Source organism: Gracilinanus agilis, chromosome 4 (genome assembly GCF_016433145.1).
Source record: "Gracilinanus agilis isolate LMUSP501 chromosome 4, AgileGrace, whole genome shotgun sequence".
NCBI classification, from domain to species: Eukaryota; Metazoa; Chordata; class Mammalia; order Didelphimorphia; family Didelphidae; genus Gracilinanus; species Gracilinanus agilis.
In genome coordinates this window covers 252515633-252537622 of record NC_058133.1, presented here as the reverse complement: position 1 = coordinate 252537622, position 21990 = coordinate 252515633, and the positions used below count along the sequence as shown (strand labels likewise).

General features: G+C 45.0%; 2 protein-coding genes across 3 annotated transcripts; both read left to right on the top strand.

Moving 5' to 3' along the window:
* The first annotated feature begins 4 nt into the window (after positions 1 to 4).
* Positions 5 to 15325, top strand: FBXO24 (F-box protein 24). Its single transcript, XM_044673485.1, has 10 exons — positions 5 to 76; positions 329 to 427; positions 545 to 728; positions 1618 to 1856; positions 2103 to 2337; positions 3231 to 3389; positions 3753 to 3874; positions 4265 to 4396; positions 14138 to 14308; positions 14730 to 15325. Exons 1-10 carry the CDS (start codon positions 5 to 7, stop codon positions 15090 to 15092), a joined length of 1776 nt encoding a protein of 591 aa, XP_044529420.1. The 3' UTR covers positions 15093 to 15325.
* Positions 15326 to 16252: 927 nt separating this feature from the next.
* On the top strand, positions 16253 to 21711 carry PCOLCE (procollagen C-endopeptidase enhancer). 2 transcript variants are annotated; one of them, XM_044671913.1, is made up of 10 exons: positions 16253 to 16535; positions 17484 to 17592; positions 18251 to 18509; positions 18827 to 18901; positions 19581 to 19705; positions 19822 to 19958; positions 20268 to 20485; positions 20708 to 20785; positions 21145 to 21315; positions 21465 to 21711. In XM_044671913.1, exons 1-10 carry the CDS (start codon positions 16426 to 16428, stop codon positions 21617 to 21619), a joined length of 1437 nt encoding a protein of 478 aa, XP_044527848.1. In that variant the 5' UTR covers positions 16253 to 16425; the 3' UTR covers positions 21620 to 21711. The 2 variants fall into 2 exon arrangements, with proteins under 2 accessions (XP_044527848.1, XP_044527849.1); XM_044671914.1 differs by lacking the exon at positions 18827 to 18901 and having other exon boundaries at positions 16255 to 16535.
* The last annotated feature ends 279 nt before the right edge of the window (positions 21712 to 21990 follow it).

Below are 21990 nucleotides of genomic sequence, written 5' to 3'. Positions count from 1 at the left end.
CAGGATGGTGAGGAGGAGCCGAAGAAGGAGGCTACAGAGATTCACCAGGCTGTGCGGTCGGGAGGAGGGGCTCAGGGTGAGGGGGACAGGGGCAGGGCATGGGATAACAGATAGAAGAGGTAGTGTTAGGGTAGTGGGGGAATAACTATGTCTTGCACAGAAACAAGCCTGAAGGACAGATAGACATAGTGGGAGGGAATGCAGCTATGAAACTAGAGAGGAGAGGTGTACAAGGAAGGAGACAGGCTAGAGTTATAGAAAGAGAAGAGGAGAGAAAAACAGTGGCCACAAGACTCTAAACAATCTTGCCATTTTTCTTTTTGGATAGGTAAAGCGGAGCTGCCCCCCATGTGGACCAGAGCCTGGGAGTGGTGGGAAGAAGGGCAGAGGGAACCCTGTGTCTGTTCAGCTGTTCCCCCCTGAGCTGGTAGGTTGAGGGACCTTCTAGGAACCTGAGACTTAGGGGGTCTGACCCTAAGGATTGCTGAGGATTGGGGCCCGACATATGTCCCAAGTGATCTCTTTCTTCCCCTGAATCCTCTAGGTGGAACACATTATCTCATTCCTCCCAGTTCGGGATATTGTTGCCCTGGGTCAGACCTGCCGCTACTTCCAGGAAGTATGTGATGCTGAGGGTGTGTGGAGGAGAATCTGTCGCCGGCTCAGCCCCAGACTCCGAGAGCAGGGTGCTGGTGCCCGGCCCTGGAAAAGAGCTGCTATCCTAAACTGTATGCCTCAATGGTGTGGGATTTCCCAGCCCTAACTTTCCCTTCCCCTCAAGAAGTGGTCACTGGGCCCTAAGCTCTTATACCTACTCCACCGATCTTAGGATTCCCAAGACCTTGGAGACTCCTTGGAAGAGATTTACTTGCCCACCTCACTCCCTTTAGCCCTTTATATTTGCTGGAATCCTAGGCTTAAACCCCTTAGTTGCTCCCCAAGAAAATCACCTAGCCTACAGATTCTTGGATACTCCACTAACCCCCATTTTTATGTACTCAGTCCAATGATATATCTCCCCTGCTTCTTTCTTGCCCTTCACCCCAAAACAGCCTTTAGTCCAGAGATGTAGCATTCTTCCAGAGAAACCTAAAGATCTTTAATCTTAAACTCTTCACAAATATAATTTCCTAACTTTTGTCCAAGATTTACCCCAAAGTTGTCCTGAAGATTACTCTGCAACCCCTACTTTTGCTTCCCTTCTCTCTGAGGGAATCTGGGGAGGGGTCTGGGTTCTGGATTTCTACCTCTAGACTCAATATGAGAGAAGGTGATGGAACAGGCCATTCTGTTTCCCCTGCCATCCCTGTAAATTGGTTTTGTTCATATTCCTGTCTGTCTCCAAGTATCTTTCCTGATATCTGATATCTGTTAGACTTTATAGCTAAGTACATCTTTTGGGATTGGGGAGGTGGGGAGGCAGGATTTTGGCATGGGTCAAAGGGAAAGAAGGCCTATGACCCAGGAGTTATAAAATGTGGGTATGGATTTTAAAAATGATTCCCAATCCTATAAACGGGAGGGGTAGGGAGCTAAGAACCATGGAGTTGCAGAATCCAGTTTGTCCCAAACTCTTAACCACTGCCCCCTGCCATATATAATTTCCCCCTCCCCCAGACACCAAAGGCCTATACTTCCAGGCGTTTGGGGGCCGCCGACGCTGCCTCAGTAAGAGTGTGGCCCCCCTGCTTGCTCATGGATACCGACGCTTTCTGCCAACCAAGGACCACGTCTTCATTCTTGATTATGCTGGGACTCTCTTCTTCCTCAAGAATGCACTGGTGTCTTCCACTCTTGGCCAGATCCAATGGAAGCGGGCATGCCGCTATGTTGTGCTGTGCCGGGGAGCCAAGGATGTGAGGGCCTGGGACCCTAGAGACCCTCAGCCAAACCCCCTCCTCATTTTCAAGACCCTCACCCCCTTACCATCACTACTGGGGTCTCCTTAGCCCTAAGGCATCTGGGAATTTAACTCCAACCCTTCCAGCCCTAGGACTTTGGAACTAGTCATTTTCACCAATTCTGGGACTGAGATATCCTAATTGCCCCTACCCTATTGCCAAGTAGCCCCTGAAGCACAGGCATTCCTGTCTTCCTTGCAGTTTGCCTCAGACCCACGAAGTGACACTGTCTATCGGAAATACCTGTATGTGTTGGCCACACGGGAACAGCCAGGAGGGGTGGGGGGGCCTGGTGGACGGGCCTGCGACTGTGTGGAGGTTTATCTGCAGTCCAGTGGGCAGCGTGTCTTCAAAATGACATTCCACCATTCCATGCGCTTCAAGCAAATTGTGCTGGTTGGTCAGGAGACTCAGCGGGCTCTGTTACTGCTTACGGGTAGGAGCCTGCTATTATATCCCAAATTGAAAGATACAGAATGTCAGTCAGAAGAGGCCTTAGAAGTTCCTTCAGTCTGTCTTCCCCCTAATTTTACAAAAAGATGAGAAAACTGAAAGGATATGATTTGCCCACGTTCACACACCCTGAACTAGAAGTTCAGATAGCTGGTCCAGGGACTTTTCAGAGGCCATGCTGTCCTGTCCCCTAATTCCATTAAATAAACATCTATTAAGTCCCTACTTCTTACAAGTCAGTGCTAGGTACTGGAGAAAACAGAAGCACAGACAAGAACCTTAGAAATGTAAAAAACCTCCAAGTAGTATATATCAAATATATATAATCTCTAATGTGGTATTAGAAGAGACAGCTTGGTCAAAATGTAACAAAAGGAATAATAGAAAAAGGAAAAAACCAAAGTGCTTTTATGCATATAATAAAGAACTAAGATGCATTAAGCTCCTTAAGTAAAGGGCTTATTTCACTTTTATATTGATTATGCCTAGCAGAGTGCCTGGCCATATAGTAGGTGCTTGATAAATGTTTACCAATGGATTGATTAAAAAGATCATTAACTCTTGCCTAAATGTCATCCCAATTCTGCTTTTGAGCATTTGATTTGATTTCTTCAAAAGACACGCATGGGTCTTGACAACTTAACTTCCTCTTAATTATCCCTTCACCCAACCTTACCCCTCAACTTGAATTTGAGAAGTCATATTAGATTGGGAACTGGGGAAATCTTTGGTGTACTTGAAGAAGGGAAATCTCATAGGAAAGGAAGATTGTTCCTTGATTTTGAGGTTTAGTTTGAATGGTGAGGAAGTGGGGTGATTCCTACTCCTTGGCAATCCCTAACAGCCCTTTCCTGGCCCATCCCCTACATTTTCCAGAGGAAGGAAAGATTTACTCCCTGGTGGTGAATGAAACACAGCTAGACCAGCCTCGGTCATACACTGTGCAACTGGCACTGAGGAAGGTGTCTCGATGTCTGCCCCATCTCCGAGTGGCCCGAATGGCCTCCAATCAAAGCAGCACTCTCTACATCACGGGTACATCTCCCAGGGCCCCACTCTGGGATCTTACATTGTCCTACAACTTCATCATAAATCTCTCCTAATTCAAACCCTCCTCCTTCCCCTCTCCCATGACTTGGGTACCTAACTCTAAATAAGTTCATTATTACTATGAGTATTTGTACTGAGCATTCCAGCACCAGAGATCAGGGTAGACTCTGGTGTTCTAGTCCCTAATCATCCCCAGAAGACCCTGTCTGTACCCAGCCCTTAATCCTATCCTCCATGCCTCTCCTTCCTCTTATCTAGAGATAACCTTCATCCAGGGGTGGGAGTCTTGTTCCTTGGGACTTATAGGTTTTTTAGGAGCCTCAATGCTGAGAACTCCCGGCCCCCCAGACCAGGGGGGAGTGTATTTTGAGGTACATACTCCTGGAGTATATCGTGATCTCTTTGGGACCCTTCATGCCTTTGATCCTCTGGACCAGCAGATGCCACTTGCCCTTTCATTACCTGCTAAGGTGGGAGACTGGGGGCAGGGGATGGTTTTAGGGGTTAGGAAGCAGAAATTGGGGAAATGGGCTGAAAAGGAAAGCAATATGGGCAAAGATGGGAGAGTCATGAGGGGGAGGTGTTGGCTTGAAAAGAAATGGGGAGGGACAGTTAGGTGGCTCAGTGGATTGAAAGCCAGGCCTAGAGATGGGAAGGGTGCGAGCCACTTAATCCCCATTGCCTAGCCCTTATTGCTCTACTGTCTTGGAACCAATACATAGTATTGATTCTAAAACAGAAGGTAAAAGTTGTTTGTTTTTTTAAGAGAAGAAAAAGTTGTAGGTCTTTGGTCTTGGGAGTTGTGTTCAGAAGGAGCTGAGCCCTAACCTTACTATGGCTCCTTCACCCTCCTCCCTCAGATACTATTCTGTGCTCTTGGCTACAATCACCTTGGTCTGGTGGATGAATTTGGACGAATCTTCATGCAGGGAAACAACCGTTATGGGCAGCTGGGGACAGGGGACAAGATGGACCGTGGGGAACCCACTCAGGTGAGACCCATAACCAAAATTTTCGGGGCCTGACCCAGGTGTCCTGTTGTACACCTTCTTGTTCTCATACTGACTCTTCTCATTGGATCTAGCTTTCCTGCCCCTCCAATGTAGGGAGACTCCCTCAGCAATGAATCCCTAGTCCTCAGTCAAATCAACAAAACTGATTCATCCTGTGTAAAGGAGCAATATAATTTGCTGCTCCATCTGCAGAGCAGCATTAGTCAATCTATGAAGACATATTTACTGAAACCTTGTATTTAAAGAGCAGGAAAAGAATATGTGTGGTCTTTGTCTTTAAAAAGATTACAGTCTAACTGGTGAGATGTGACTAACATTTGAACCAACTGGAAAACACAATAATTCAATTCAAACAATAAGATATAATCAACAGACATTCAGTGCTTAATATATGTATTATATATCTGTCTCTGCCTAAGAGCTTTGTGCTGAACTCTGAGGGAGACAAATCTTGTATCAGTCAGGCTCCCTGCCCACATAGAGCTAATAGCCAAGTAAAAGGCTATAACTGAAATAACAATAATTCACAATAAGATATGGCACCTTTATAAAAATTATGGAAACAGTGATTAAAGGGCAAAGGGCTCCCAGAAACCATTTAACTATTCCTCTCATTTTACAGTTGAGGAAACTGAGGCCCAGAGAAGTAAGTGACTTAGCCAAGGGTCACACAAGTAGCTTAAAAAAGAAGCAGAGGTGGGAATTGAACCAAAGGTCTACTCCGAAGTTCATTTCACTGCCCACTGGAAATAAGATTGGATCAGCAAGGAATGGGCAAAATTATGAAGGGCCAAGAAGAGAGATGTAAAGTTGACAAGGCATAAAGTGGCCATTAGAGAGGTTTTGTTTTTGTTTTTGTTTTTTTATTTTAAACCCTTATTCTCTGTCCTAGTAACAACTCTTTAAGACAGAAAGTACTAGGCAATTGGGGTTAAGTGATTTGCCCAGGGTCATACAACTAGGAAGTGTGTGGGGTCACATTTGAATCCAGGACCTTTTACCTCCAGGCCTGGCTCTCTATTCATTGTGGCACCTGACCCATTAGAGGTTTTTAAGTATGGCCACAGGTTGAAAGTGGTGGTTCATAACTTTCCATGTTCCAATTGCACTCTCTGATTTTCAAAATGCTTTTCCTTCTAGCTTTGTGTTTTAGTCAAAAGCAAGTGTTTTCCCCTTTTCACAAATAAGGGCACTCGGGTTCAAAGAAATTATGACTTGTTCTAGGCTCTAATGTCATAGCTAATGTCATAGCTGGGACTTGAACCTTCATGTTTCCTGATTCATAAGCATGCTCTCTATTCTACCACACTGTCTTTTATGAAAGAACAGTCTGTGATTGATGTGTTGGTTTGTTTTACTGAACTGCTTTTTTTCCCCCTTTCCTGTTTTTTTTTTTTTTTTTTTTTTTTTTTGGATATGAAGGTGGCTCCCTGGAGAGGGGAGGGATATAGCTGGAAATGAAGGTGATGTAAAAGGTGACATATCAATTAAAAACTTTAAATAATACCAAAAGAGAGAAAATGTCTAGCAGATATGTGAGAGATGGACTACTAGAGGGAGAAGAAGAATCAGAGAGGCTATTCATTCCATGAACTTGTGATTTTTAGGGTCCCCGTCATTCTACAATCTTAATGTTAAATATTTCATGTCTATTCCCCTGGGCTTTGTAGCAGATACAAGATGATTAAGTCAATCCCTGCCTTTAAGAAATATATATTTTAGCAAGTGAGATAAAACATGGACAAAAAATGATACTATAGGATATAATAAAAAATCTAAATTCTGACTCTTGCTTACTCCCTGTTTGACCTTGGGTAAGTCAGTTAACCTTTCTGGGCTTCATTCAGATTCCTCATTTGTAGAACTAAATAACCCCCAAGATTCCTTTGTACCAATTAAATGCTAAAGGAATTCAGAGGAGGGAAAGAATATTCTCATCACTGTAGGAGGGCAGGGGTGCTCAGAAAATCTAGTCAACTACTTGAATTAAGCATCTCCTATGTGCTCAGGCAATGCCCTAAATGCTAGGGATGCAAAGAAAGCTCTCCCACTCTGAAAAAGTTAGTTTTTTGTGACAGATAATGGTAATAACAGCATTTTAGGAGCATTTCAGTTTTTGAAGCGCTTTTTATAGAGATCTCATTTTATCCTTATAGCAATCCTGGGAGTTAGGTGCTGTATATTTCCCTCATTTTACAAATGGGCAAACTGAGGTAGATGGTTAGAGCAATTTGCCCAGGGTCACATAAGAGTATGTCTGATGATGGATTTGAACTCAGAAGTGACATTCCAAACTGGGTCTAGTAGGCCATGAAAGTAATCCAGCCATGAACTAGGGTTTGAGGAATCAGGAATGGAAGTGAAGTATTGAGAAACATTTTTTAGATGTCTAATTTAGTTGATTTTATATGGCAAAGGAGATATGAATATGGATAAATAAGGTTTTCAGAATGTTACAAGTTACTTAACAACCTTCTAACAGAGACAGGGAATCTACAAATTGGAGGGGGTGTTAGAAATTATCTAAACCAGGGGTTGGTAACATATGGCTCTCGAGCCATATCTGGCTCTTTTAAGGGCCAGATATGGCTCTTTTTGCAGGAGCCATAAAGTCAATTTTTTTTCAGGCACTGTTACAGGAGTGCACACTGTAAGCACTGTATGGCTCTCATGAAATTACATATTAAAAAATGTGGCATTTATGGCTCTCATGGCCAAAAAAGTTGCCGAACCCTGATCTAAACCAACCATTACCTGAACAAAAATCCCAAGACATTTCTTTTTTTAAAACCCTTACCTTCTGTTTTGGAGTCAATACTGTGTTTTGGCTCCAAGGCAGAAGAGTGGTAAGGGTAGGCAATAGGGGTCAAGTGACTTGCCTAGGATCACACGGCTGGGAAGTATCTGAGGCCAGATTTGAACCTAGGACCTCCCATCTCTAGGCCTGTCTCTCAATCCACTGAGCTACCCAGCTGCCTCCCTAAGACATTTCTAAGAAGTGGTTATCTAGCCTTTGCTAGAGGCCAGGGAGAAAAGGAAACCATTACTTCCTAAAACAGCCCCTTCCATTTTTAGGCAGTTCTAAGAGATAGGAAACTAATCCTTATGTCAAGTTGTCTTTTCTTAATTCTGACCTTGGACTGAGAGGATAGAGAGAATAGAGAACATCTATATGACCCTTTCCTTCTTTAGGTTAAATGTCCTCAGTTCTTCCAAATGATGTTCACATGAGGCCTTTCTCCAGGCTGATGGCTGGCCCTTCTTTGAGTGCTGTCCCATTTATCAATATCCATCAATATCCATATCCATATCAATATCCAGTTAGCATTCAGAACTAGACACAGTTGGACCAACCATGGCAGAGTATAGCAGGAGTCTCACCTTCCAAATTTTGAACCATCTGCCTCTCAATGCAACCTAAGATACAATGAACATAGGAGGCTTTTGTATTATACTATTCACACACATTGATCTTGTAATCCAGTTAACTAGGAATCTTTTTCAAGTAAGCTCCATTCTAGTCATTATCTCCACCAGCTTTCATTTCAAAAGTTGATTTTTTAAACAAAAGCATAAGCTTTGACACACTGCTTTGAAATTTCATCTTATTAGGTCAGAGGATCCTAAGATTTGGAGCTAAAAGGATACTTAGGAGATTGAGGAGGAAGGTTATTAAGTAACTTGTCCTAAGGCAGCATTGGTGAAGGTTTTTGAGTTTTGAGTGCCCAGAGGGCAAATTCATGCTGTCTGAGAACCCCCACCCCCAATTGCAGAAAGGGGGAGAGAGAGAGAGAGAGAGAGAGAAGGGGAGAGAGGGAAGGGAGAAAGAGAGAGGGGGAAGGGGGGGAAGTGTTCACTTTGAGTGGCTGGACATGTCCTCAGGCACTAGGAAGAGGGGGAACAGAGCAGCTCCCCATGTACTGGCTGGTCACCCCTGCCAATACTTCACCAATGCTGCCATAGGATAACACAACTAGTCAGTCTGTCAATAAATATTAAGCACCTGATATGTGCCAGACAGAGGCAAGATTTAACAATAATAGCTAACAGAGTGCCTTCTATGTGCCAAGTGGTTTATAATTATTGTTTGATCCTTATAACAACCCTGGAAGGTAGGTGTTATCTCCATTTTACAAAGATGAAGAAACTGAGGCAAACAGGTTAAATTACTTGTCCAGGGTTAGTTATATAGCTTAGTAAATGAGTGAAGTTTTATGTGAACTTTTCCTAAGCCCATGGTCAGTGCCTCTACCTACCATGCCATCTACCTATTACCCCTATCCATAAAAAGAAGTTAAACAGGCCTTCCTCTCAAATCCAACATGCTGTCTCTTATTTCTATGATCTTGTCTGTGCCAAGGTTTTCACAATTCTGATCCTGATCTCTCCTTCCTAGTTCTGGGTATTCTGCTAAATTTGAGATGCATGACATTTAGGCTTCTAGTCAAGCCACTAATGAAAATGTTAAATAGCTTTCACCCCCAACACACAATTATGATGTGTATTTTTGGTTTGTATCTCTTTATGTGTTTTCACCACAGTAGAATGTAAGGGTCTTTGAGGTTAGGGATGCTTTTGTTTTTGTCTTTCACTCACCCAACAAGCATTTAAAATTTTTTAAAATTGTATTGATATCTCTTGTTTTCATATCACCTTCATTTATGAATATATCTCTCCTCCCTCCCCTACCCATCAAGCTATTCCTTGTAACAAAGAATAAAGAGGGAAAAAAGCAGTTCAACAAAGCTAGCCAGCATATCTGACAGCACATGCAGTGTTCCACAGCCACAATCCCTCACCTCTGCACAGAAGGTAGGGAGGTGCATTTTCTCATCTCTGGGGCCAAACTTGGTTATTATTATTAAAATGTTGTTCAGTTCCATTTTCTTCTTTCCAGTTACATTGTTGTAGTGATATATATTATTTTCCTGGTTCTGTTCACTAAATCAGTTCATACGTCTTTCCATGCTTTTCTGAATTCATCAAATGCATCATTTCTTTGGTGCAGCAATACTCCATTATATCCATGTACCACCACTATTTGATGATTAAGTCAACAAATATTTATTAAGTGCTTAATATGTGCCAGGCACCATGCTAAACACTGGATTAGGCATTCTTTAATCACTGGCTATCTATATCAAGGAGTTAGCTAAATGGCTTAGTGGATGATAGAGTGCTAGGCCTGGAGTAAAGAAGACTTGAGTTCAAATGTGACCTTAGATACTTCCTCAATATCTGACCTTGGGCAAGGCATTTAACCTGCTTACCTTGGAAGCAACTATACATGGCTTAGTAGATAGAACGCTAGACCTAGTGTTAGGAAGACCCAAGTTCAAATTTGGCCTCAGATATGTCCTTGCTATGTGACCCTGGGCAAGTCACTTAACCTCTCTGTTTGCCTTAATCCACTGGAAAAGGAAATGGCAAAATATTCCAAGTATCTTTGCCGAGAAAATCCTATGGACAGTACTGGTGCATATGGTCCATGGGGTTGTAAAGAGTCAGACATGACTGAAACAACTGAACAATCTTTATCAAGTATTTATTAAGTACTTCCTACACACCAAACATAATTAGATGCCAGATATACAAAAAGCCAGTATATACAGTTTATATGGAGTTTCCATACTATTGAGGGAAAACAACATGTATATAGAAAAACAAATATAAAGCAACTTTTGGGAAATGGGTTAGGACTAAGGGGATCAGAATAAACCCCCCTATAAGATGAGGCACCTGTGCTGAGCTTTGAAGAAAACCAGGGATTCTTTTTTTTTTCCTTAACCCTTACCTATATGAGTTCCAAGGCAAAAGAGCTTTAAAGGCTAGGCAACTGGAGTTAAGTGATTTGCCCAGAGTCACACAGCTAGGAAGTATTTGAGGTCACATTTGAACTCAGGACTTCCCATATCCAGTGCTGGCTTTCTATTAAGCCACCTAGTGGCTCCTGAAAACTAGGGATTGTAAGGACAACATTCAGAAGGGGTGGGCATTACTAATGCAAGGGATAGCCAATAGAAAGGCAGAAAGATGGGCAATGGAGCATGTTTGTGGAGCAGCAATGGCATAGATAGATCATTTTGACTGGAAGGCAGAGTTCCTAAAGAGGGAGAAATATGCAATTAGCCTGGGAAGACTGGAGCCACACTGTGATGGGCTTTAAAAGCCAGAGGAATTTGTACTTGGTCTCCAGTTATCTGGAAACCACTAGTACAGAGAAGTGGCCCAATCAGACCTGTGCTTTTTGAATATCAGTTTGGCAACTGTGTGAAGGATGATTTAGAAAAGAAAAATAACTTGAGGTAGCTTGAAGACTAGTGTAAGGGCAGCTAAATAGCTAACTCTATCAAGCCTGGAGACAGACGATCTTGGGTCCAAATCTGGCCTCAGATACTTCTTAGCTGTGAGATCCCAGGCAAGTCATTTTACCCTAATTACCTAGCCCTTAACCATTCTTCTGCCTTGGAACCAATACTTAGTACTGACTATTATAATAATAAAAGTGAGAGGTGAAGGTGAGGAAAGCCTGTGAACAATGACAGCCTTATGAGTTTAGAGAAGGGGATGGATTTGAGATGTCACTGAGGTGTAGAACTGACAAGACTTGACAACTGATTGCCTATAATAGGATGAGAGAAAGAAAAGAATCCAAGAGGACTCTGAGGTTGAAAACCAGGATGACTGGAAGAATTTCAACAGAAATAGGGAAGTTAGGAAAGAGGTTGGGAACAGATGAGTTATTTTTTAGACATGTTCAGTTTAAGATGCCTATGACATAACTAAATTCCAACATTTAGTTGGAAATATTCAATAGTTGGTGATACAAGGCTGGAAACATAGAGGTGTGGGAGTCACCTAAATAGAGATGATAGTTAAATTTAATAAGAATTAACTAGATCTTTGTGCCCCTGGTGCCTAGTTAATGCCTGCCACATAATAAATGTTAAATAAATCCTTGTTGAATGAATGAATGAATTTAAACAAGCACAAGGCCAAGCTGATCTCCTTCCAAGCTGGAACCATTGACTGAGTACTTGACTGCACTATAGTGTAACACATAGAAACTTTATAAAATGCTTCACTAAAATCTAGGTAAACTATATCTTCAGCATTCCTCTGATCTATCAGTCTAGTAACACTAGCACAAAAGAGAATTAGTTTAGTCTGGTATAGCCTGTTCTTGATGAAACTGTTAGTCTTTATAATTGTTGCTTCCTTTTATCCATTATCCATATCTTTTATTTGAAAAACTCTAGCATTTTGCCAGAGGTCAAAGTCAAACTCCCTGGTCTATGGTCTGTAGATTTCAGTTTTTCCATTTTCAAAAGATCAGGACATAAATGTATCTTCAGTCCTATAGTTATTCCTGTTCTCCCCCTTTTTCCAAGATCACTGAGTGAATCAGTAGTCTTATCCACCATTTCTTTCAGTATCCCATGATGTAGTTCATCTAAGCTTGATGTCTTTAACTCATCAAGATCAGCTAAGTGTTCTCTTAACTCTCCACTTTAGAGGGCAATCAACTCACTATTTGCCATTTTATTTTGTCTTTTTAGTTCTAAAAGTTCATTCACCTTGAGAATGGTCTAGATGCCAGGGTTCTTGGCTCTGCTGTATCATGCCTTCATATCTTTGCTAAGCCTTTCCACCTTTTTTCTCTGTCTTTTCAAGTGGTCTATAGTATATTTCAGTGACTACATTGTTTCTTTCTCTGCTTCTATTGATTTCTCTACCCAAATACTTGGTACTATACTTCTTTGCTCTGGTTCCTGGATCTCTTCATCTCTAACTTTATCTTCTTAATATACACAATGTTATTAGACCCTGACCCCTGTCCTTTTACTTATCCTAAAGGTTTAGGATAACAGATTCAGAATTAGAAGGACTTTTAGACACCATCTAATCTGATCCCCTCATTTACACATGAGAAAACCGAGGCTCAGAGAGATTGTAAATGAAATATATACTCTTCCAGTCATATTCCAGAAAGAGTTCTATCCTACTAAGTTTCAACAATACCCACGAGATCAAATTTTGCCTCCTTGCATTGGGAGGAAGAACTGGTTTTGGGGGAAAGATAATGAGCTGCATTTTGGACTTGTGAAGGTAACAATGAAAACTTACCAAAATGTTTTAGAAGGTAGTTAGAGATACTGTCTGTGTTGGTTTGGGTGAAAAGGCAGGGTTAGAAAACTAGATTAAGGATTCATCCAAATAGCCTTAAAATCATCTACATTTGGTTAGAGAATATTTGATAGTTATATACACTCACATATATTATTTAATCTTTTTTTCAAAACCCTTACCTTCTGTCTTGGAGTCAATACTGTGTTTTGGCTCCATGGCAGAAGAGTGGTAAAGGTAGGCAGTGGGGGTCAAGTGACTTGCCCAGGGTCAACACAGCTAGGAAGTGTCTGAGGTCAAATTTGAACCTAGCACCTCCTGTCTCTAGGCCTGGCTCTCAATCCATTGAGCTACCCAGCTGCCCCCTATCATTTAATCTTAATAACAACCTAATGCAATTAGACAGTGAAATTATTGCTAATCTATTTCTTACAAATGAGAGATCATTTGTTTGGGGAGGCTATAAACCAGAGGTCTCTCAGCTATTGAGCAGATGGTAAACTGTCTTGGCTTCCTTTTTTTCTTTTTTTTTTTTTGCTACCTTGCCTTATTTTTCACAAGAAGTTGAATGAAGAGGGACATGTTAAAAAAGAGAAAAAAACAGGATGGTGTGTATTATCACAGAAAGTATAATTAGAACATGGTAGTCAACATTGTGATGTGCAACTAAGTTCCAGGAGAATGAGGATGGCAAAAATGTCACCAGAATTGTCATTTAGGACAATCCTGAACCTTAAATGGTGGACCCACTTCATAGCAACGTGGTAAAGACTGAAGCCCAAAGACAGGCTGGGTGGTGGAAGAACTGAAGGCTGCAGTAGGGCAATGTGTTCACACTTAGATAAGACCACCATGGGGCTTACATGGGGAGAAGCCATAGGAATTCTCCCTCTAGTCTCAAACCTCTCATCTTCCAAGATGAGGAAACTGACAACCAGAGAGGTATAAAGACACTTGCCTAACATTATACAGATAAATCCTATAGGCAGGATTCTCAGGATTCAAATATTCTGACCTCAAATCCAGGGTTTTCCCAACTTTGCTTGGCTGTCTCTAATAAAGGCAGCAGCAGCAGCAGAGTAAAAGGTTTGTGTTAAGGCAAGGTAGGAGCTAGTGAAAAAGGAAGACATAGATGATTCTTGAGAGGGAAGCTAAGAGTGCATAATCCTAAAGTCTGTCACAGGAACTGAAAAGAATGGTACTGCTGTGTGGTATGGTAAGCCTTAACAACAGAGGGAACTCCTCTTCTTAGAAGACTGAGTATTAGGATGAGCAGATGAATGCAGGGCCTGAAATGTATTAAAGGGATATATATGGGGGAAAGTGTGGAAGTAGAAGACAAGGTTCATTTACTTACAAACTAGATGAGGAAAAAAATATACATAAGATGAAACTAGAGAATGATAGAAGGTTTTAGACCAATCTGTGGTACAAACTGAGTTTTATGAGAATTGGGGAAAACGGGACTAGTAAGGAAGGAGGGTGGGATTCGAGCTAAAAGCTGCCCCCTCACCCCCTAAGCCTCCCTGTCCCCCAACCCAAGAATCCTTGGTGTCTTTCCTCACCTCAGGGATCCTGACATCTTGTCCCCAGGTACATTACCTGCAGCGCCCCATTGCCCTCTGGTGTGGCCTGAATCACTCCCTCGTGTTGAGCCAGAGCTCGGATTTCAGCAAGGAGCTGCTGGGCTGTGGCTGTGGAGCTGGTGGTCGGCTCCCTGGCTGGCCCAAGGGGAGTGCCTCCTTTGTCAAACTCCATGTCAAGGTCAGGATCATGGTGGGGAAAGCAGAGGGGAATTGAAAGAAGATCCCAGATAGATAACAAGAAAGTAGGCTTTTTTGACCTCTACCCTTCCACCTTCCCTGCCCCATCAAGTGGTGACATATGTACACACGAAAACACAAACACACACCACTCTCTCCGTTTGGGTCCCTTTCCTGCTATAAGCCACTTGTCATGGGGTGAGTACCCTACCCAACACTCCTCAGGCTCTTGCCTGGTCCCAGGCCCATACTCAGATTTTGCTTATGAATTGGATTTATAGAAAAAAGAAGTCCAGGCCTTCTTCCCTAAGCCCAGGCCTTCTTCCCTTTCCAAACTCTAGCTTTAAACCCTCATCCCCACCCTAACTCTTCCATCATCACCTCCCCTGACCTCAGATGCCTGCCATGTTCTCTCTGAGCAGGTCCCTCTTTGTGCCTGCTCCCTTTGCTCCACGAGAGAATGCCTCTACATGCTGTCCAGCCATGACATTGAACGCCGTCCTGCTTACCGGGACCTACCAGCCAGCAGGGCCACAGGGACTTCAGAGGCCAGTGTGGGGACTGGGACAACCCAGGATCCTGGGGGGGCAGCCCGAGCCTGTGAGGAGTATCTGAGCCAGATTCACAACTGCCCTACCCTGCAGGACCGCATGGAGAAGATGAAGGAGATCGTGGGTTGGATGCCTCTGCTTGCTGCACAGAAGGATTTCTTCTGGGAAGCATTGGATATGCTGCAGAGGGCTGCTGGGGGAGGTGGCCCAGGACCCACACCCCCTGAAAGCTGACCCCCCTCATTCCCCCAAAAGGATGGGGAAAGACTGGCCAGGGGCCAGGACACAGGAGAGCTGAAGCGTGTACTATATATATGTGAGAGATTTGGGGATGGGGGGAGGGAACAGGAGACACGCACTGGGACAGGGGTTTTGTAAAATGGTGGGGGGACTTCCCAGGAGGGGCCCCCTACCAGGGCATCATGGACAAAAGAAATTTGACGGATGGATACAATAAAAGAAGCTGCAGCAGAGCCCTGGCTACTTGGGTCCTAGCAGGGGAAGAGGAATGACAGTTTCCTTGGCTGCCCTTGGGAAATAAGGGCTCAAAGAGGAGAAGGCAGGGAGTCTGAGAAGAGCAGAATGCTGGAAGCTTAGGAAGAAGAGCTAAGGGAAGGAAGGTGGAGGGGCCTGGTCATTAGAGACAACAAGTCCAAAGGAAGGGGGATATTTCTCTCTTCCCTTAATTATTCTACCCTAGCCACAGCAAACGGCTCCTTAAGACAGAAATCTTTTTGATCCTCAGGCAGGGAAAGGACCATCTCTTTGGGATTTTAGCTCCACATTCCACAACATTCATCTTTTGTTTCCCCCCATTAGATCTTTCATCTTTTTGCCCCAAAGTCTCCCTTCTGTCTGCTATTTCTTTTGAGATCCACCCTCCACACACATTCTCCCCGAAGGTTCTACTTCCATATACTTGGGCTGTCCTTAACTGTTTTGCTGGGGCTCAAACTTTTATTATGTGCTTTCCTCTACTCTTGTGCAATCCCCTGTCTGGCAGAGGTAGAGCTATTTCCCTACCCTTCCAGACACCTCCAAATCCTCCCCCTTTCTGACTTGGTCTGGGGGGACAGATGCCTGGAACCTAGGAATAGAAATGGGGGCAGGGAAAAGAGGGAACAGCAACCCTGGGTAAGCAGAATTTTAAGGGTGAGGTAGAAAGAGGGAGATGAGATCAGATCCAGCAATTGGACTAGAGGGAGTCCTAAATGGGGCTAGAACCTGGGTCAGCTGGATATCATGATCATGAGATAGTGATAAAAGTATAGAGCATTTAGATCTTGGCCAACAACCAGGGTGCTTCCACTGCTTTGTCTCCCCCCCACCCCAATCACTTAGGTTAAGTCAATATTTGTGTGTACTGGGCCCGAGAGGCCCCCAGACTTGGCTCTGTTTTTTCACATCCCCCTTCTTCCTCCCCCTCTCTCCATTCCCCTCCCTAATTCGTCCAGTCCCCACGCCCACACACACGAAGCCAACCCATCTGGCATTGATTATCCTGTTGCTGCTGCTGGACTCAGCCACTGCCTCTGTCTCAGGGACCCCGGCGCCTCTCCCCCTAGCCATGCTGCCTCCTATTCCACTCTTCGTCCTGGGGCCCCTTTTTACTTCCTTGGCCCTGTTGTCCCTCACCCAAGCCCAGGAAGCTCCTGCCCAGACCCCCAACTATACCAGGTAGGTCTTTTTCCACCTTTCATGTACCCTTCGTAGTGTTCACAGAATCCAATAAAGGAACCTCAGCTTTATGGATATATTGCTGGAAACTATTGGGTTTTTTCCCTTTCTCTTCCCCCTTGAGAACCCTCTCATTTTGATCCCCATCCACATTTGCTATTACTCATGCTAATTGCTCCCCAGTCTTGTTTCTGCTCTCCAGCTCCTTTGTTTCTCAAATGACTTCACTTGAATCTCCTAGATCCTTTTCTCTACCATCTCATACCTCTCTTCTCTGTCCTTCATTCCCTTATCCCAGATTGCTGTGACCTGAAAGGAACAACCTCACTTTAGAGGGGATCTGAACATCTGTGTTCAAGAGGGGGTTGGGGGAGTTAGAGGGTCACAGAGTCTGATGCACAAGCCCCAGGCTTCAGAAGCTGTGGGAATTAAGGGGAGCTGATGCCTGGATTCTTTGAGATATCATTGCTTCCTTTCCCCTCCTATCCTGCCCCCTCCTTTTAGCAGGCCTGTGGCTGTATCCACATCTGGTACTAGTTAAGTCAGCTCCTGTCCCAGCTGCCAGGCGGGGTAAAGGGGAAAGGATTTGGGGACTTCCTGCCTGCTAGCTGGGCTAGGGGTGAAGGACCTTGAAGAATGGGAGAGAGGATGCTGGAGGTGATTAGTCTCTTCTCCTTTGCACCCTATCCCTGGGTCTTCCTCCCCAGTTGGCTATAATGCTGACCCTTGCTCATTTCCAGTAACTTCTTCAGCTCCGTCTGTTACCAGTCTCATCTCCAGCACCCATTCCACCTCTCCTACATCTCAGTTCCATTCCCATTTCTCTGTATACTAACCTACCAAAGCCTGACCTTCTAATCCTATACCCTGTTCACATCTCTTCCTTACTTCCCCTCACCCATACTGATTACCCACCACCTTCATTTATATGTCTGGCCAACCCCCTAGACCTGTGTTCCTGTGCGGAGGGGATGTGACCGGGGAATCAGGCTACGTGGCAAGTGAGGGCTTCCCCAATCACTATCCCCCCAACAAAGAGTGCATCTGGACAATTACGGTGAGTGGTCCCCTCTGTGTCCTCTATTCTGCCAATTTCATCCATTTCCCTTCTCCTAGTACCAGGGCAGCTTGCCTTAAAGATCAAGTACTCCCCTAGAACTCCAAGATCTTCTCCCCACCCCTGACACAGTTTCCAGCAAAAAACCCTTTTTCTTAACCCGCATCTCCCTTGTACCCATCAAACTAGATGCAGTTACTGCCATCTCCCTACTGAGCTCCAAAGGAAATGCTTTCTGATGTTATGTCCTTTTAAGCCCCTAGACCTCAGCACTCTGTAGGATCCTGGTACTTTTCTGACACTTCTATACCAATAGGAAAAACATATTTTGGCTCCTCCATGCCATGTTGCTAAAGAATAACCCTGGGCAACAAGACCAAGGGAGTGAGGCCAGACCTCCTTCCTACCAAAAAGAAGTCTCTAGGGAACCCCTCTCCATAACTTGGACCCTGGTGTCCCCAAATCCCCTTTGATAAACTGATAGGGAAAGAACTTTTGATAATATTTCCACACACACCCTCCACCCCCCAGGACCTAATCTGGCCCTAAATCACTAAGGATAAAGCTCCCAGCAATGGTATGGGACTATAGGTATAGAAAGAAATTGAGTCCTGAAATGTAACTCTTGGCCCCTTTGCCCTTTCTTTTTCTCCTCTAGGTCCCTGAGAGTCAGACTGTTTCCCTCTCCTTCCGAGTCTTTGACTTGGAATTGGATTCCTCCTGCCGATATGATTCTCTAGAGATTTTTGCTGGGGCAGGGACATCAGGCCAGCGTCTTGGACAGTTCTGTGGGACCTTCAGGCCAGGGCCTGTGGTTGCCCCTGGCAACCAGGTGACACTGAGGATGAGGGCTGATGAGGGGACAGGAGGACGGGGCTTCCTGCTGTGGTACAGTGGGCGGGCTACCAGTGGCAATGGTGAGATTACCCCTCCCCTCACATGCACACACTCTCCCACCCCCTAACTTGTGTCCCACCAAAATCTGAAGTGAAAGACGGGTCCCTCTCCATGAGACACAAACCCTTCTCCCAAGAGGCTCAGACCTGCCGCCCAGTTAGAGACCCCACTATCCCCTACGAAGAAGGCATCTTATCTAGATTACTCTCCTTAATCCCCATCCTCCACCCTGCATCCTCCCCTCTCCTTTTTGTCCTTACTAACTGCCCCTTCAGTCCCACCTCCCCATCTTTTCTACCATTCCTTTCCCTCCCTCCCACCAAACCCCCTCTTCTAGGCACCCCCCCAGGTGCAAGGCGGAAATGGGGCGCAGACCCGCGGGTGGACTGGGCGGCGTGGGGTTACTGGGATGGTGAGTAATTTGCCTAGCCCTTTGTGTCCCCTGCAGTTAGAACTCACCCGGCCTGGGGGGAGGGAAGAACTGAGATGAAGGGGGCAGAGCATATATTCCCCCAGTCCTGCATTCCTCCCTAAAACCCAGCCCTGGAATTCTGTGGTCTCATTACCCTTTCCCCATAGCAGAAGATACCCCTTTATAAAGTAAGGACTACTTTGATCAGAGGGAAGCATTAGAAGAGGCATTCCCCTAATTGAAGGGAAAAGAGCACCCCAAAATGGGTGGCCCTTGGGTTGAGGAACCCTCAAATTTGGGAAACTTCCAAGTGAGAGGACTCCGAGGAAGACTTCTGTTAAATTGGGGGGGGGGATAAGATCTCCCTTGGAAGGGGAAAAGTGTGGATAAGGAACAGTAGAGAGAGGGAGAGTTTGGGGAGTGGGCTGGGGACCCTCCAGCTAATTCCTATCATTTTCCAAGGCCGGGGAAGTGAGGGAAATTTGGGGGTGCCTTTATGCCCAAAGCCAGATTCCCACTCTTCTTCTCTCTCTTTTTGCTAACTTTCCCCTTCTCCTTACCTCCCCCCAACCCTCCTCCATTCAGGGATCCAAATATTTGAACTTTTTTTCCCCTGCCCTTGAACACTAGTCTCCCCTCTCCCTGCCCCCCCACCCCATTTCTCTCTCTCTCTATCCAGAGCACCAGTTCTGTGGAGGTCGGCTGGAGAAGCCCCAAGGTACCCTGACCACACCGAACTGGCCTGAATCTGATTATCCCCCTGGGGTCAGCTGTTCTTGGCTCATCATTGCTCCCCCAGAACAGGTAACACAGCCTTTTCACAGGAACTCAAGCATCTGGCCTTTGAAAGGAGGTGGACTTCCCCTTAGAGACCCAAGCATCTAGCTAGCCAGCTAGAGAAGTATGGTCTTCTCCACTAGGTGATTTCTCTGACCTTTGGGAAATTTGACCTGGAGCCAGACACTTACTGCCGATATGACTCAGTCAGCATTTTCAATGGAGCTCAAAGTGATGATTCAAAAAGATTGGGGAAGTATTGTGGGGATACTGCCCCAAGGTAAGTGGGTGGGACCTTTTAGGAGAAAGGGAAGCTTTAGAGGCTGACTGAAATTAGAGGGGAAAGCATTGAATCAAATAGAAGGAACCTCAATTTAAAAACAAGGTCCCCAAATCTAAAAGGGTTTGGGAAGCAAGAAAGGGTGGGGGATGAAAGAGGAAAGAAGAGGAAGCAGGAGGGGAGGGGGCAAGGGAGAGGAGGGGGAAAAGAGGGAGGAAGGAGTGGGAACAGAAGCTTTGGAGGAAAATCAGAGGGCACCACAGCTTGGGCCCTTCCTTTACCCTGACCCTACTTACTCCCTTCCCTCAGCTCTATCACCTCAGAAGGAAATGAACTCTTGGTCCAGTTTGTCTCAGATCTCAGTGTCACTGCTGATGGATTCTCTGCCTCCTATAAAGCCCAGCCCCGAGGCAGTGGGAAGGAGGGGGTCCCAGTTCCAGCATCCCCACAACCACAGCCAGGGCCTAAGGTCAAACTCCCTACCAAACCCCAGGAGAACCTGAAACCTACCTTGCCAACAGAATCTGGTAAGCATGGTAGGTGAGCTATCAGAGTCCAAGGAAGGTATTGGGTAGCAGGGGCTGGGGATAGGGAAGATAAGAATGATGATCTGGGGCCTGGAAACTAGGATAGCCAAGTACTTAGAACTTGGAAGGTTGGGAAAGATGAAGCTAGGTTGTGGGGTGCATGTGTTTGTATGTGTGTAGGAATAGATTCCTCATAAGATTAATAGATCTCCTTCTACATAGATGTTCCTAGTACTCCCTGCCCAAAACAATGCCGAAGAACTGGCACTCTGCAAAGCAACTTCTGTGCCAATAACTTCGGTAAGGATGCCAAAAATCCTGCTCCCTCATACCTATCAATAGTTTGGTGGGTCTCTTAGCTTTCTCCTGCACCTTGCATCATCAGTCTATGAACAAGCTTTATTAAGCACGCACTTTGTGTTTCTGAACTTTTAAAAAATCCTTCCTTCACAATATCTTTGCTCCCCCTGTCTTTTTCTCTCCAACCTCTGGTTCTCTACTGCCAGTTCTTGTACCTTCTCTACTCAAGCTCTTTCACTGCCTTTGGTCTATCCTGTGACCTTCAGCTAACTTAAGTCACTCTTTTCATTATATGGGACTCCTAGTGGGTCCTCCCTAAAATTTCTTCTCTGATATTTTTCTGTTTGTTTTCTCCACAGTGGTGACAGGGACATCGAAGTCAATGGTTCGAGGTCCTGGGGAAGGGATCACTGTCACTGTCACCCTCATGGGTGTTTACAAGGCAGGGGCTCTTGTCTTGTCTTCCACTCCTGTTGGAACCCCACTTAAGTTGTATGTGCCCTGCCGGCAATGTCCCCCAATAAAGAAAGGTAAGAGAATCTGGAGGAGAAATGTAAAGTATGGGTAGGGATGTGCACATTATGGATTCCAGGAACAAATGGGGGGGGGGGGGAGGAAAGAGTAACAGACTGAGATTCTCTCTTGCTTGGTTGGTTCATTCCTCCAACTCTTCCTACAGGGTCTAGTTACCTGCTGATGGGTAGTGTGGATGAAAAGGGAGGAGCAGTCCTCCCACCCAACAGTTTTGTAGTTCTATATCGGCCAAACCAGGACCAGATCCTCTCCAATCTGAGCAAAAAGAAGTGTCCTTCCCAGCCTCTAGCCCGAGCCTGAGATAACCTGCACTACTTAATTTCTTCCCTTCTTTCGTCCTTTATTAAATGCAAATAAAGTTTACTATGACAAGAGAAAAGCATCAGTTTGTCCGGGTGGAAATTGGGAGTTGGGGAAGATGTCGACTTCTTAATTTACTTGAACTTTTAAAAAACAAAACCACCATCATGCCTCCCCCGTCCCCGCCCCACTCCCAAACGGGCTTCTCTTCCTAAAAGATTAATTTCTATCCCTTCTCCATCCGAGAGGGCTGACCAGATCCAGGGGGCTGGATCTAGGCCTTGGGTGGAGGGGAGACGGTGTTCGGGACTCAGCAAGAACCGGTTAGGAGAGCCCTAGAGAAGGAAAGAAGGCCAAGCCATCCCTCTCCG

Bases quoted from the DNA above. Each gene is read 5' to 3' on its own strand.
- FBXO24 (XM_044673485.1), top strand. From the start codon at position 5: ATGGTGAGGAGGAGCCGAAGAAGGAGGCTACAGAGATTCACCAGGCTG. The intron at 77-328 runs GTGAGGGGGACA...CTTTTTGGATAG, and splicing joins GTCGGGAGGAGGGGCTCAGG to GTAAAGCGGAGCTGCCCCCC. The intron at 3,875-4,264 runs GTGGGAGACTGG...CTCCTCCCTCAG, and splicing joins CCCTTTCATTACCTGCTAAG to ATACTATTCTGTGCTCTTGG.
- PCOLCE (XM_044671913.1), top strand. From the start codon at position 16,426: ATGCTGCCTCCTATTCCACTCTTCGTCCTGGGGCCCCTTTTTACTTCC. The intron at 18,902-19,580 runs GTGAGTAATTTG...CTCTCTATCCAG, and splicing joins GGCGTGGGGTTACTGGGATG to AGCACCAGTTCTGTGGAGGT. The intron at 19,959-20,267 runs GTAAGTGGGTGG...CCCTTCCCTCAG, and splicing joins TGTGGGGATACTGCCCCAAG to CTCTATCACCTCAGAAGGAA.